The sequence below is a fragment of the Amblyomma mixtum genome, chromosome 2 (genome assembly GCF_055824585.1).
Source record: "Amblyomma mixtum isolate Tamu chromosome 2, ASM5582458v1, whole genome shotgun sequence".
Taxonomy (NCBI): Eukaryota; Metazoa; Arthropoda; class Arachnida; order Ixodida; family Ixodidae; genus Amblyomma; species Amblyomma mixtum.
This window is the reverse complement of record NC_143013.1, coordinates 304174870-304189692: the sequence shown is the minus strand read 5'-3', so window position 1 is coordinate 304189692 and position 14823 is coordinate 304174870. Positions and strand designations below refer to the sequence as shown.

Here is a 14823-nt window from a genome sequence, read left to right as displayed (position 1 = left end):
TTATCTCCCAAGCCATCGCCACCGGCCGGGCTGCAAGCGTCATGAGCCTTCGGGACATGAACGTTTGAGTGCAGTGGGGCCGTGCGGGGGCCCACGGACCTGTGTGTCCCAAACTCCCCAGTTGTAAATAAAGTTTTAACCCCCACCACCGCTTTGTGGTTGTGATTTTCAGTTACTGAGCATGATGACGCGGCATCAAACACAGGAGCAGCGGCCGCGTTTCGATGGAGGCGAAGCGCAATAGACGCCCGTGTGCTGTGCGTTGTCAGTGCACGTTAAATATCACCAGGTGGCAGAAATTATACCGCAGCCAGCGCGCTCCGGAGGAGTTTCTTCGCTCTCTCTCTCTTTGCTTCTTTCACTCCTTCCTCCATCCTTTCTCTTACAGCGCGGTTCAGGTGTCCACTGAGAGTGAGGCAGTGCTGCGCCTTTAATTTACTCATAACCATTCTTTAAACTGTCGCTCATTCTTTCTCATCACCACCTCCTCGTCCTCGTCCGTGCTCCTGCAGTGCCATGGATCTGCCGAACGCGCGTTCCAGTCCTCGCGCGCCGCGTACACGTGGAGCTAAAACAGAGCATAAAAAAAAGAAAGCGCTTTGTCTTCGCCATCCCGGACAATCCACGAGGCGCCACGTTTTCGCCCGTTCCACGAGGCAGCGGCTACGTTCCAGCCCTCGAAGCAGCGGCGGCGCGGGCGACAGTTGTCTCTCGGCAGACTCGACTGCGGCAAGGCGGCTACTTGGGACCATGGACTCCGCGAGCGGCTCGACCAGTGCCGGCGGTCAGCGAAGCAACAACCAGAGCTGGACGAACGAGAAGGAGGCTCGACTGATCAGCCTGTACGGAATGTACCGCCTGCTTTGGGACAGCCGTCACCCCGAGTACTACAAGAAGGACAGTCGCGAACACGCCATCAAGGCCATCGCTCAGGGATTGGATAACGAGTTCAATGGTGAGCTTCCGATGCTTCGGCGTCGTTCTATTTCCCATTGTACAGATAATGCGTATGGGAGGACGTTGCTTCTTGCCTCTTTTTTCCCCCTTTGTGTTAGTGTAAATGGGAGGACGTTGCTTCTTGTCTCTTTTTTCCCCCTTTGTGTTAGTGTAAGGCACGAGTGCCTTTGAGACAAGCGTCTTCGTAGTGTGTACCGATTTACAGATGTATCATGCGTTCTGGGCTCGGGGTAAATTTTCCGTGGCACTGCGGTGACCGCCGTAGAAGCTGCAAGCGCGAGCTGTCGGCTTCCAGACGCGGTTGGATCGCGAGCGCGTGAGAACAGCACGCCTTGGGATGCGGTCTTTTCGCGTTTGTGGCTTGCATTTCAAGGTCATAGACGCCTTGGGATACCGTCTTCTCGAGTTTGCGGCTTTCATTTCAAGGTGATAGAATATTTTCGATCGAAGCTTATGGTATAACTAGGCCTAATGCGGTAGAAAGTCTAGCCATATATAGTGCATAGATGGCCAGGACTTTAAGTGAGTGCATGGAATTCGTTGTCTTTATGAGGGCTTTTTTTGCAATTTTCTTTTTCGATAGCGTTTTATTTTGATGGCACCTCATTCATTGAGAGACATGGATGTCAGTAGAACTTTTTTTCTTCTTTTTGTTTGCACAGCGCCGGCGTTGCTCGCGGTTTCCCGACTGCCCAGCGTTCGGGCAGTTTTTCGCGACTGCATCGCGAGCGTGGCACCTCCTTAGCTTCGAGTACGTTTTGCTTTCGGATTTTTCGTGGAAAAAAGAAAAAAAAAAACCTGCTCGCGCAAGCTGCATTTCTTTTGGAGATCCAGGACGCGAAGGCCTCTTGCAATCGTAGGCGCGCGACCAGTGTTTTTGCGTCGGCGGAACAAAAGACACCCGTTTTAGTAATGCGCCTCTAGTGTTGTCTCCTGTCCCTCTCAACAGCAGCTGAAAAAACCAGTGACCTTAGTACATTCGTAAAAGCAAGCGTCCACTTGATCTCCTCGTCGGATCATGAGCCGGCCGCGCTGTAGCATGGCGTTCGGCTGCGAGAGCGCGAAGTCGCCGGTTCGAATCCCGGCCACGGCTTCCGCATTTACGCGTGCTTTTCTATGCGAGTGCGCTTGCGAAAATTGACAGGCGGTCCTGTGAACTGGTGCGGCGAAACTAGTAAGGTTGCTTTTTTCGCTCCATGGCAACTGATTTGCCTTCTTGCTGGCGCAGGAACAAAAGGCTTCCAGCTTTGCCGCAGCTTTGTGCATTAACTCTGCGCCAATGATGATGGTTTTTCTTTTGCTCACATATGATTTTGCGTCGGCCTGGCGCAGCGTGTTCCTCTTGACGCTCACGCTTCTTCGTCGCCGCCTCATCCTCCCTCTTCTTAAGTTCGGCGTCCTCTTGGCGCCTGCCTACGCTTCATCGCCGGAGCGTCAGCTGCTCGGTGATGTTTGAGAGCGGAATCTCCAGCTTCTCGCCGCTGGCGCCTAAGCCGCTGTTTAGTCAGCTGTGTGCGTCGAGCTGCCTTAGGGTCACTCACTGAAGAATTTCTTTGCCTTGCTCTGGATTTTCCACACTTTGTTGCTTCTTGCCTTGACAGTGTGGGTGGCGCTTCTGGAAAGAGGCGGTGGAATGGGGAATCTAGGTGGGTGAGCCAGTCCTTGCGGAATTGCACTAGTGCTGCTGTCGCTGTAATTGGATTGAATAGTAAAACTTTTTATTTGCAACAGTTCGAGGGGCTTTAGGCACCTCGTCTAAGCGACGGCCAGAAGGTCTTGGCTCCTGGCGGCGTACTCGGCCAGTTGGACGACCTTTGTCTGTCTCTCCAGATCGGAGCCGTAAAAAAAAAGAAAAAAGTTAAAAACGCAGGTAGCGAAACACCCGAAGCCTCCTTGGCCGATGCTCTCTTCCCCCTCCATCAGAACTCTCGTTCACTCCTTTCCTCACGGCGCAGTTTTGGTGTCCACCCTGAGTGAGAGACTTACTGCGCCTTTCCTTTCCTCGTAACCAATTATTATCGTTCGCTGGCATCGTTTCCCAAGAGGAAATAATATTAATAGTAATAATAAATTGTTTATGAATGACTCAGTACCTCTCTCCCTCAGGGTGAACAACCAGACCGCGCCGTGACTGAAAGGTTAGAGGGAAAGAACAAAGAGGCACCGTAGAGCTCCTGATTAATATCAACCACGTGCACTCTCTGACGCACTGGCATCGCACAGTTCGCGCACACAAATGGTTCTGATGAGAAGGCGCAGTAACTCGCTCCTCTGTAGACATCTCAACCATTCCGTGAGGAAAGGGGTGAAGGAGAGTGAAAGAAAAATGGCTGGGGTTCAACGTGGCTTGAACCTAGTTATACGAGCGAAAGCTCTATTAAACATGGTGCCCACTGTCCCTAATCAAATGTCAAGGTCAAGGTCAGCTACCCAATGGTCATAGTCATATGATCACGTGATCTCCAGGCAGTTAAGTTCGGTATGACCTTGTGAGGCATTGAAGGTCATTGTCTCATGCACATCGAAATCGGAAGTTCTACCCCGATGAGTAGAGCTCTCGCTCTAAAAATTACACGGCGATCGATAGTTCGACCCGACAGTAATACGTGAGAATGGCTCGTTTCCATCCTCGCTGACATTCCGCTCATTGCAGCAGCTACCTCTATTACCTCCATCGTGTCACTGTTCGAGAGGCGAAACACAGAAGGTGCCCGTGTGAAGGTGGTCGAAGTTATTAATGCGAAAGCATTACAGGCTCATCAGTCAAAATCTGGCGTTGACAAACCGTCCACGAGAAATGAACCGAAACCCCCACGTGGCCTCGTGACGTCGCCGGCAGTGCCTACATCATCAGGAAAGAAAGGAAAGCAAAATTTCTTCCGAAGTGGGCTTTGAACCCAGGCCGGCTCGAAGAGATCAGTTGCGCTGGCCACTGCATTAGAGTAGTACGTCATCGCCGAATTCAGTGCTTAATTCCGTACTATTCCATTGCCATCAATCACACGACCCAGGTAAGTAACTGACGTCTGAAAAAACTTGCATTTTTCTTTTTTTCAGTTTAATTCCCCCTTTTTTTAACCTTGTCAGCACACTTTATACCTTCTGATAGCATTTGTCCAACGTTTCGCGGCTATCAGAACATTGTCAAGGTAGCAGGACACCCCTTCCAAGTCGCTAAGTAGCCTTAAGCAATCTCAGTAATTTTGCCTAGCCTTCCACCACAGCACGTCTTCTCTTTCCTCTTTCACTCGCACATTCCTCCTCTCCGTCACGGCGCGGTTGAGGTGTCCACTGGGAAGTGAGACGCGCCTTTCCTTTCCTAAAAAAGTTGGCAGTGGCTTAGCTCTGCTTTGCCAGGATATACGCAGCGTGAGCAGTGACGTCACGTGGCTCTGCGCCGGCGGCAGCAGCGGCAGCGGCGAGCGCGCGCGGCGAGGCGCGCCAGCTGTGCGCAATGACGTCACTCGTCGCGCATGCGCAGTATGGTCGACGGAGGGAGCACGCGAAACGACGACACTGTGGCCAATGTAGCTCACGCTACAAAAATAAAATTACTGGCAGATGGAACTGCTACCATCACGTCTTCATTAATCATCCAAACGGCCTACGCCGCGATTTGTTGAGTGACTGGCATCTATTAGGCTGTCGACACCACTTACTTGCCTTTCAACTCGTTCTGCCACTCGTTGATTAAACCGCTTCCATCGGGCTGCGGAAGAAACCACAGCCCACTTCACAACCGCACAGAACGCGCCACGTGTACCTTTATTATTGTTGTATAATTAGTTGCACGTTGCAATTAGCCCTTGAAAGAGGCCCAATAAAGAGCTCGTGTTCCCCCGAGCTACACGCGTTGTTTTAGTGACGCTGAAGGTCACGCCGGAGGGGAGCTTCTCTTTCCCCAAAAGTAATGATTTTTAGTGCGGAAGCACTACTTCGCCAACAATTCTGAAAGAGCCGATGGGTTTCTGAAGCTTGACCTTTGACCCTTGACCTTTGAGATGAAATGATATGGATACAGTGTGGCTAGGGGAAGGTCAACTGGTACGAAAGTTTGAAAGCAGTTGTCTTGAAGGACAATGTAAGGCAATGTCTAGGAAAGAAACAAGCGAATTCGAAACCAAGTGCTTTCGCACGCCATACTCGGCTTAAGGGCATTATAACTCGGAAATAGCGAAGCAACTGTCTCACTTCTCGGTGGACACCTCAACCGCACCGAAGAGGGACAAAGGTGGGAATGGAAGAAATAAAGAAAGGGGTGTCGTTGTGGAGGGCTCCGGAATAATTTCGACCATCTGGGGATTTTTAACGTGCACTAACATCGCACAGCACACGGGCGCCTTTTGCGTTTCGCATCCATCGAAACGCGGCCGCCGCAGCTGAATTCGAACCCGGGTAGTACTGCTCAGTAGAAGAAAACTGATTTTTGAGAAAATGAATTGAACTGGCTCACTTCTCGGTGGACACCTCAACCGTGCCGTGAGGGAAGGGAAGGGAGAGCGAGTGAAAGAAGGTCAGGGGAGGGAGAGAGAGAGTGAAAGAAGATAGAAAAAAAGAGCCGCCGCAGTTGCTATGGGGGCCGGCTGCTGACCCTAAAGACGCGGGTTCGATACCGGCCGCTGCGGTCGCATTTCGGTGGGGGCGAAATGCTAGAGGCCCATGTACTGCGCGATATCAGTGTAAGTTAAAGAACACCAGGTGGTTGAAATTATCCGGAGCCCTCCAATACGGCGTCCCTTATAGCCTGTGTCGCTTTTGGGGCTTAAAACTTTATAAGAACAATCCAAACCAAACCAAGCCAAACCAAAAGATAGATGCGCCGTAGTGGAGGGTTCCGATGAATTTCTATCGCCTTGCATTGGGTTCTTCACGATGCGTTCACGATCGCATCGCGGGTTGTGGACATAGCCTTGCGACGTGATTGGCCTAGTGTTGTGTGCGCACTGCGCGTGCTGCACGTGCAGCGGTGTGCCAGTTCTGAGGAGAGGTGGCTGACACCTTCCACATCATGGTTTAGGCGTGCCAATGAAACCCATCTATCCTCCCCAACCCCAACCCTACCCGAGAGAACTAAGAGGCGGAACTGCTCAGCTGTAAAGACCTCAAACCCCCAATGGCCATGGTTCAACGTAGGTGGGCTGCGTTGGTTGCCAACTGAGCCCCGGAATAGGGGCTCTACCTGGTATTGTGAGGAAAATTGGCCAATAGTGCCCTATCCAAATCACCTCTCTGTAATCATTTAGTGGTTGTTGATAAATGTTTTTCACCACCACCACGAGCTGCGCTCTCACAGTTCGTTGGCAGCTGGCGCCAGGAAATCGCGCATTAGAGCGGTGTGTGTTTGACCGGCACTTTTGCTATCACAAGCATTGCGGCCGGAGTCGCCGGAGTCGCCGACGCCAGCCGACCAGGCGCATTTCTTACGTGCGAAGCGCTTCGGGTGTTTGGCCTTTGATCTGCTTGCATCGGACGTAACTTAAGCACCGATAAACTTTGAGGCAGTGGGTACAATCGCGTTGAGTGACACAGGCCGACATCTGTCTTTCTGCCCTTTCCTTTCCTGCCCAGTGGTGAACGTGAAGGACAAGATCAAGTCCCTGCGCGACTACTTCGTGAAGGAGCTCAAGAAGGAGGCGGCGTCGAGGAAGTCATCTTCCGCGCGCCCCTATGTCTCCCGCTGGGAGCACTTCCGCTCGTGGGACTTTCTGCGGCGTGTCATCTGCTGCGACCCGAGCGTGCAGCCGCCGTCCGCCGTCGGCCTGCCCTCGGGACCACTCGACGGGCCGCACTGCGTAAGCGACGCCATGCTGCCCACACTAGTACGTCCACGGGCGTCGCGTCGAACAGTGAGTGTGCGCGCTGTCGTATCGGTTCATTTCGCTGTTGCGGTGGTGACTTGCCCCTCAGCACCACAGTCACCGCTGCGGTGCTGAGGTGCTACTTTGAGGAGCCTTTCTTTGGCCAGCCTCACCGAGAGGGGTGAGGTTGGCAAGGCCCTTTACCAAGAATTTCACCGTAGAAAAGCCGAGCAACAGGTCGGGGGGAATTCTTGTACCCATTGGAAAAACGGTGGGTACTCGGAGGCACTCAGGATCGATTCCAGTACCTCTTGAATGAGAGGCGGATGCTTTATCACAAGCGCTGTGATACTGGCGTTTTGCTACTGGCCTTCGGTTACTGGCGTTTTCTCGTACTGCTACTGGCCTTCTACTAATGGCGCTTTGCGAGGTCGCGGGTTCGATCTCGGCCGCCGCGACGGCCGTACGATGGTTGAGTAACCATTTAAAAACTGCTCGTGTACTGAGTTTTTGGTGCCTGTCATAGAACCGATGTAGTTGAAATCTCCTCATAGCCGCTCCTTCGTCTTTGACACGCAAGAGAGCCATTAATTAGTCCTTTAATCAAACTAAAGACGGATTGCTTCGTTACGCAAATACCCAGCACGTAAAAGTAGACGGGAAAAGTGCTTGTCCCGTCTACCTTTAGGGGCTGTGTGTTACACTATGAGGTAATCCTTTAATCCTGAGCCGATTAGCCCTAGAGCAAACGCTGCTTTATCAAACTAGCTCAGAAACTCTGTGTTAAGATCCTGCAGTCATTTGTAGCCCTGTTTTTATTCGTCATGTTGTGGCAGTTGCGCTTACGCAACTAATTCTCCGCCGTAACCAGCACCACACTCCTCTGTGCTTTCCTCGGTTTCAGTTTTGACTTCTTTCGCATCCATATCCTAACAAGTCTTAGCTCCTTATCCTCATTTGCCTCAATGGGATAACGTGAGCCTCGACTTCGGCCTGTCTTGGTGCATTATATAGGGAGTATCCCGCGCAGCTGTGGTCCTCCCTGGTCGATGAAGTGCTACATGGCGCCTTCAGCACAACAGGACACTTGTAGTCCTCCGTTGTGGCTGTGGGTGACTCTGGTGCGCACTCTCAAGGCTAGGTCACACGTACCACCAGTGCACGTGACAACCGAAGAGGAGGGAGCCGCCGCCGTATGGCTCAGTTGGTAGAGCAGTGCGCGCGATATGCAGAGGCCGTGGGTTCGAATCCCAGCGGTGGCGTGTCGTTGTGTTCTACTTTGCATTAACTGCTATGATTACACAATCACTTCCCACCCTAATCTACACCACCAGTGAAAAAAAAAAAAGAGTAACTCCCCTATGGTTTCCATGGTTTGAGTTGCTTTTTTTTGTTTCTTTCGTATGTATATAGAGTAGTGCCTTGATAGTGTTGTCACTTTAGTTACCAAGGAAAAGCATCAAGAAAACTAGTCGACCGTAATAACCAATCATGAAGAAAAACAAAAAGAAATGTTGTGAAGAAAAAAAAGCGCTTCATTATTGCGTACGTCTGTGCATAGCGGTGGGCAGTGAAGTGGAAATTAGGCAACCTCGGAAGCTCGAGGTACATTATTCTGGTCGCGATTAGCTTTAAAATCATGCGGCGTAGGTTGAAGCACGTTTTGAAGCACATAGTGGTCCATAAGACGCCTGATAGCGCCTCTTGGTGTGGGGAAGTATCTCTTAACGCAACACGCACGCACGCACACGCGCACACAGGCACACGCACGCACACGAGGCCATTACTGCGGCATTCGCCCTTTCGCTTGCCTTTTCCTGGTGCTCCGCTTTCAAAATACAAGATTTGGTTTGAGTTATGGGGTTTAACGTCCCAAAGCGGCTCAGGAGAGACGTCGTAGTGAAGTGCTCCGGAAATTTCCATCACCCGGGGTTCTCTAACGTGCACTGACATCGCACAGTACACGAACCTCTAGAATTTCGCCTCCATCGAAATTGACCTCCGCGGCCGGGATTGAAGGGGCGGGACATCTGGTAAAGGCGCTCGGGATTCTGTTCTCATTGCTGCCCATATTAATGGGACAATAATACACGACTCCTATTGGGGATCCGTGAATTTTAACCCTGTTCATTGTCCAGAAAACGAGTTGCCATATAACCATCGCGGCGTAATTACACTGAAAAAGTTTAGTCACAAGAAAAGCTGTTCATGATTCGAGTCGTCCATATTAACAGGGTTCGTACTGACGGAGCACGTCCTCTCGTCTTTTTGCCCATGTTGTGTTAGAGGTATTTTACAAGCGCATGTCGTCGGTTTTGGGCATGACAGTCGAGAGTATCTGGTAAAGCGGTATATGTCTCCGCTAGTACGTCTCCGTTACGCTAAATCTGCCCGCTGTCTGGTACTGAATGCGATAGTTCGTATTCACCGCTTGCTCCTTCTCCTTCGTAGTGTAAACAAGGACAGAAAACAACTAGAACAACAATAACCAAGATCTAATATGGCACAAGCGAATGCCCCACAGGAACCTGCGCCATCAACATCGTAGTGTAGACCGAGACATCCTATGCCATATACGTCCGGTCACGTGACCAGTGTCGTACACGTGACCGTGCAGCCATTGCGATCGTTGTAGCTGCTCAGGCTACCACAAAATCTCTAGCCGTAGACTTTACCGTAGGCCAGCAGCACAGCGACAGCTTTAGCTGAGCTCAGCGCGCAATGCATTAGAGCGTAAAAACTTGGAACCCATCGATTTTATTCTATTCTTATTGTGTGCTGTGCCGAGTTGGCTGGTGGTGGTGCGAAAGAGAATAGCGCCTGGTTAAAAAAAGGGGGTGGGGGGTGGGGGATGGAATTTGAATGCGTCTGAATTCATGTTGTCCCTGCGCTGGTGGCTAGGGAGTCATGGCCCTAGTACAGGTCTTAAATGCGCGTGGGCTGTGGTAGGAAGAAATTTACCAAAGCATATATTTAATATAAGCAATGATCCACTACTTTTTCCGACTCTTTCTCAATGAGCCTCTACCACACGCATTCCAGAAGAAACGAATCTTCTGGAAAACTACAACGCGAATAGTGGAGCAAACCAATGAAATAACCAAGGCACGAGTGAATGAATGAAACTGGATAAGTGAATGCACGAGTTATTGAATGAATGAAACCGAGTTCATGGTTTATAGCATGGCTGATAGACTTAATGAGGCCTTATATCTGCGTCCCCTCGGTGTGGGCTAACATTACACAATGGCGCGAGCGCAGGGTGTCAAGCAGGAGCACCAGGAGGTGTACCCGGTGTTCTTTGATGCCGAAGGACCGGACATGATCCTCCCATCGTCCCCGGAGTGCTCGTCGGATGAGGACGAAGAGCGGCCGAGCTCGGGGAAGACCAGATCCTCGTCGTCTCCTCCGCCGCCGGTGCCTCCTCCGCCGCCGGTGCCGCAGGCGTCCGGTAGCAGCGGACTTGCACCTCAGGACCACGCTTTGCCCCGTTCGCAACCCAAGACTGAGCAAGGACCGTCGCCTTCCTCTCCTTCCTGCCCCCTTCGTGACAGCATGACGTCACCGAATGTTCCTCCGGCCAAAAGAGCGCGCCCGTCCACGAGCTCCGAGGTAATTTCAAGATAATTCTGCGCTGTCATATCTGTGCAATGATTCGATCCCGACATGCGTACAGTTAGTCTCGCGACAGAACGGCCTGTAACGAAGTGATATAAAGAAGAAAATAGTGTTTCATGAGAGCCTAGCTCATTTAAGCGTGCACATTTTTGTCTTCCTTTGGTGAAGCGAAATTTTCCTCCCAATGTAGGCAAGGGACTCCTTTTTTCTTTAGCCCAAATGTAAAACATAACCACTCATCCGGCGTTGGGGTTTGCCTTCAAACTGTGCGACCATCTTCAGCTATCATGTGGTGCGGAATTTCAGAACACCCACTTCTTCAGCTGTGTGGAGGTCTTCGAAACTGAGGGTGAAATTCTGAGTCGCTGTTGACGTCGTGGGCATTGTCAAAAATAGCAAAATAACGCTAATGACTGCGATGGCATCCTCAATAGAAGGAAATTTTTTCCAGCGAACCAGAGTTTCCATTTTGTAGAGGCGCGGTTCGAGGAGTAAAGAAGGTTTGGGTTACTTACATGTGCAGTTTGGCTATTGCGACTGTCGATGAGTGGGACGGCCTTTTTGGCTGCCTGAAAGAGAACCTTCTTACGCTAGCCTGGGCCGTTTTTCTTTTTTTCAGGTGCTCTTTCAAGCATTCTAACACAGTTGTGCCATACGCTTTTGTTACTCTTTTGCTCTTCTGGAAGTAGTCGATAAGAAAGATAGCGTGATCGTCTGAAAAGGCAATGACCAGCACATTCCCCGCCCGCTAAATGGTTTTCGCTTTCTTTGAAGTACTTTTACCACACATTATCTGTTGATTTGAGCACTGCTGCGACGCAGGGGTCAGTGCAAAAAGTCCTGCGGATTGCGATTAAGTATCGCCAAACACTTCTGGAAAGTTGCCTTTCGCATGCGCTTTTGTTTGGAAGTCGTCGTGACACTCTTCGCGCGCAACTTGTTTTATACAGTGAATTTTTTTTTTGTGCGTGCAGTATTCCGCGATCTCTTTTCGAAATCAGCAATATCAGCGATTTCGATATCAGCAGTCTCGCTCAATTACGCTCCTTTATAACGGTGCCGTAAACTTTTTCCGCGATATTCGAGCAGTGAAATCAAATGGACATCCAGCGAGTTTTTCATATGAGCGCATGGCTGCCGACGTTTAAAAGTGCACTAGGTCTAATCGAAGTTCGCCTGTATCAACAGATTACCGCGTTCTGGTATCAACGAGGCTGCTTTCGCCGCACACTGAGCTTTTGTAAGCTAGTATAGGTCAAAATATGAAATGCAGGTGTCTCCACTATCGGCCGTTATCGCAAGCAAACTACAGTGCGCCATTTTTTTAACGCGCGTATTCCTGCAGCAAGGTTACACTAGTTACCCCCCTCATTCGTTTGCGGACAGTGATCACGGAGTCCTTTTCGCTCTTTACGTCACAAGGTTGATTCGAGTGGCAGCTCAGAAAGATCCATACTATAGAATATATTTTTACTAGGAAGAACCGTTGGAGTTGTCCTGAATATCTGTTTCATCATCATCATCATCATCATTTATTAGCCCTTAAGGGTCCCGTTAGGGACATTACATAAGGGGGGGTAGGTGTTACAGGGGTGTTCAGCAGTCATACATGCATATATAAATATAGAAGGAATATAGAAATACAGAAAAATATAGAAAATATAAAATATAGAATTGAAAAAAAAAGCAGAACAAGACGAAAAAAAGACGGAAGTAACAAATTCAAATAATTCAGTTCGGTAGTGCAAAAATAAATCATCCTCGTTGCTTCTGCACAGTCCATATGAACTTCATCCGACTCATATTCGATCTGCGCGACCCTTTATTAGTTTTAAATAGAGATGTCTTATCACTGCACATCTCTCGATCGTGTTTTCTTTTTCGTGGGAGTGTTGATATTGCTGGCTTCGAACATATTTTGGGAGTGAACAGTGCAGATGTATTTAGCCTGAGCTGTGCTGTGAGTCAACCTCTGTGGCACCGCTGTAGAAGCTACGAGTGCGAGCCATCATTTTCGGAACCTTTTGGGGTGGCTCGTGAGCTTGTGAGAGCAGTACGCTTCTGGAAACCGTCGTTTCGTGTTTGCAGCTGCCGCTGCAGTGATACAGAAAATTGTCCCCGAGTATGAACAGGAGATACTTGAGCCGTGACGGCAGTACCACTACAATCCTATAGAAGGTTGTTGCCGAGTATGGATCGAGGAGCTGTGCTTGAGAGCTATAAAGTCAGTATTCCGATTGTGGTGCCATCTCGTACGAATTTATCAAACCTAATCCTCGTCGTAGTCCTTGTGTTTAATTTCTGAAATGAAGAGAGGAGTAAGGATTTGTCGGGCGCCTTAACTGCCTCTTGGGGCGCGTACCCTAACAATGGCCAGCGGAGAGAAAATTGGAGGAAGACTAGATATGTACACATACTCGTAAACATGCACACATATATCTGCGGTGTTCGTAGAAACAGCGCTCGTCCCGTCTTCTTGCTCGTACGTTGTCTTTTAGCCCTGTTTTTGGGAACGTGACCTACCAACTAGCTCATTTTCCGGTTTTACTACTAATATGTGCGTACTGCACGTGTCAGCGTCCGATCACAAGGTATAGTTCGCTTTGATGGGTATTACGCAGAAGAAACCACCTCTCATAAGTTAAACGTGGACCGTTACCATACGGTAGCGCGCAGTTTACTGTGGATACAACTGTGGATACAACTGCGGATAAGACTGGGGATAAGAACACAATCGCTGACACTTTCATGTACCAACTGCATGACCCGGCTACATCCGTAATGCATGTACAGTGGTGAGCAGCCTTGTCTAGAGCGCTTGAGCAGTGCGCACTTGGTAACAAAAACCGAAATTAGAGAACAGCCCCTCATTACAGGGCAAAGTTTTAGTGCCTGCTTTGTTTACGAGGCTATCTGGCGCTACTTCCGTGCAAGCGTTGCAGCTGGACCCTAGAGGCTGCCACAAAATCTGGATTTGTTTGCAAGGAAGTGCACCGCCCGAGCGCTCTAGACAAGGCTGCTCACCACTGTACTGTGTACCGTTGCTTTTTGGAAGTTTTCGTGAGTTGCTTGCCTGCGAAACGCTCGAGGGCATCATCACTTAACCGAGTGCTTGTTTTTTGCTGTCAGCTATATAAACATGATGCCATAGTGAGTTTGCGCAGCCCGATTACCAGCCTGGTCACATTCCTCCTACCCCCCCCCCCCCCCCCCCCCACACCTTTTTTTTTTCGTTATTTTTCTCCGAAGCGACCACCGGAGAGCCACCAAGGTGCCACGCCCGCGAGTTCTAGTGGTGGTCCGTCGTCCAGCGTGAAGAACCCGCCCGTCTCGTCGCCAGAGGCCACCTGCAGCGCTGCCTTTCCCGCCGGCTCGGAGTCCAGGCACCCGATTTGTATGACGGGCGTTGTCGGCAGCGGTGGCGGCGGCGGCCCGGTTCCATTCGATCTGGAGCTTCCCTACGATGACGAGGATGATCTGTTCTGCCGACAACTGCTCTTGGAGTTACGCCAAATGGACAGGTACCGCCGAGACCTGGCCAGGCTACGCATCCGGCAGGTGCTCTTTGAGACCAAGTACATGGCCCTGCATGCTGCAGTTCGTGGCCAAGGGGGTAGCTGAAACCACGGCGGGGCTTCCAAGTCGCTGAACAGAATCACCCGCTGGATCTACGGGCGCCATTGACGCCTTCCTGCAAGCGCCGGCGCGGAGGGCGACACCGAGATGTGTGCGACGTTGATCGTCGCAGAAGGGTCTGCCTGCGAAAAAAGCTTGAAGCGAAGCAGCAGAGAAGCCTTATTTTTCTTGTCTCTTCTTTTTGTTTTTATTTCCCTTGCACGCTGTGCGCTTTTTACTTTGGAGCTCTCTTGTTTCGGCTTTGTTGTTTTTGCAAGTCTTTGTTTTAGGCTCTCGTGCCACTCCGGCAGAATAAAGCTTGAAGGTGCGCTCTGCCTTATATTGTTGTTACTTCCCAGCCTTGCCCAAAATACGATAAAATATTTTGTCGTTCTGTCCTGATGACAGATTTTACAGTGCATTGCAAAGTCGCCTGTTGTTACGACAGACCTGTTCTGTCGCTGGGACAAGGGGCTGCGCATACTATAGAAAGTTGTGGTTTGGTTTATTAGGGTTTAACGTCCCAAAGCGACTCAGGCTATGAGGAACGCTGTAGTGAAGGGCTCCGGAAATTGTATAAAAAGTTCTGTTGTTACTACAAGCCACTGTCCAAAAACATTTTATGGTGAAAAAAAGTTATATCGGTAAGCTTTAGGTCCCGGAGAGTTAGATTGGTGGAAGTGCTAGGTTTGAACATTGTTAGCACACCTCATTAGTTCGGACATGCTCCAGGCCGCGGTGACTATTCCCTGCAGTTGTGGACGCAGAACAAAACACTGCTATAATTGGGCACAATCAGCCCTCGTTGTGATATCCTGCAAGTTGACAATCGCCT

The 14823-nt window shown here is 50.3% G+C and overlaps 1 protein-coding gene across 2 annotated transcripts; it reads left to right on the top strand.

Moving 5' to 3' along the window:
• Window positions 1-320: 320 nt before the first annotated feature.
• On the top strand, window positions 321-14324 carry LOC149364757 (uncharacterized). Of its 2 annotated transcripts, none has more exons than XM_089574686.1 (4): window positions 321-955; window positions 6526-6749; window positions 10017-10367; window positions 13623-14324. In XM_089574686.1, the coding sequence occupies exons 1-4, from the start codon at window positions 517-519 to the stop codon at window positions 13992-13994; spliced, it is 1386 nt and encodes a 461-aa protein (XP_089430812.1). In that variant the 5' UTR covers window positions 321-516; the 3' UTR covers window positions 13995-14324. The 2 variants fall into 2 exon arrangements, with proteins under 2 accessions (XP_089430812.1, XP_089430811.1); XM_089574685.1 differs by having other exon boundaries at window positions 322-955; window positions 6526-6803.
• Window positions 14325-14823: the final 499 nt, after the last annotated feature.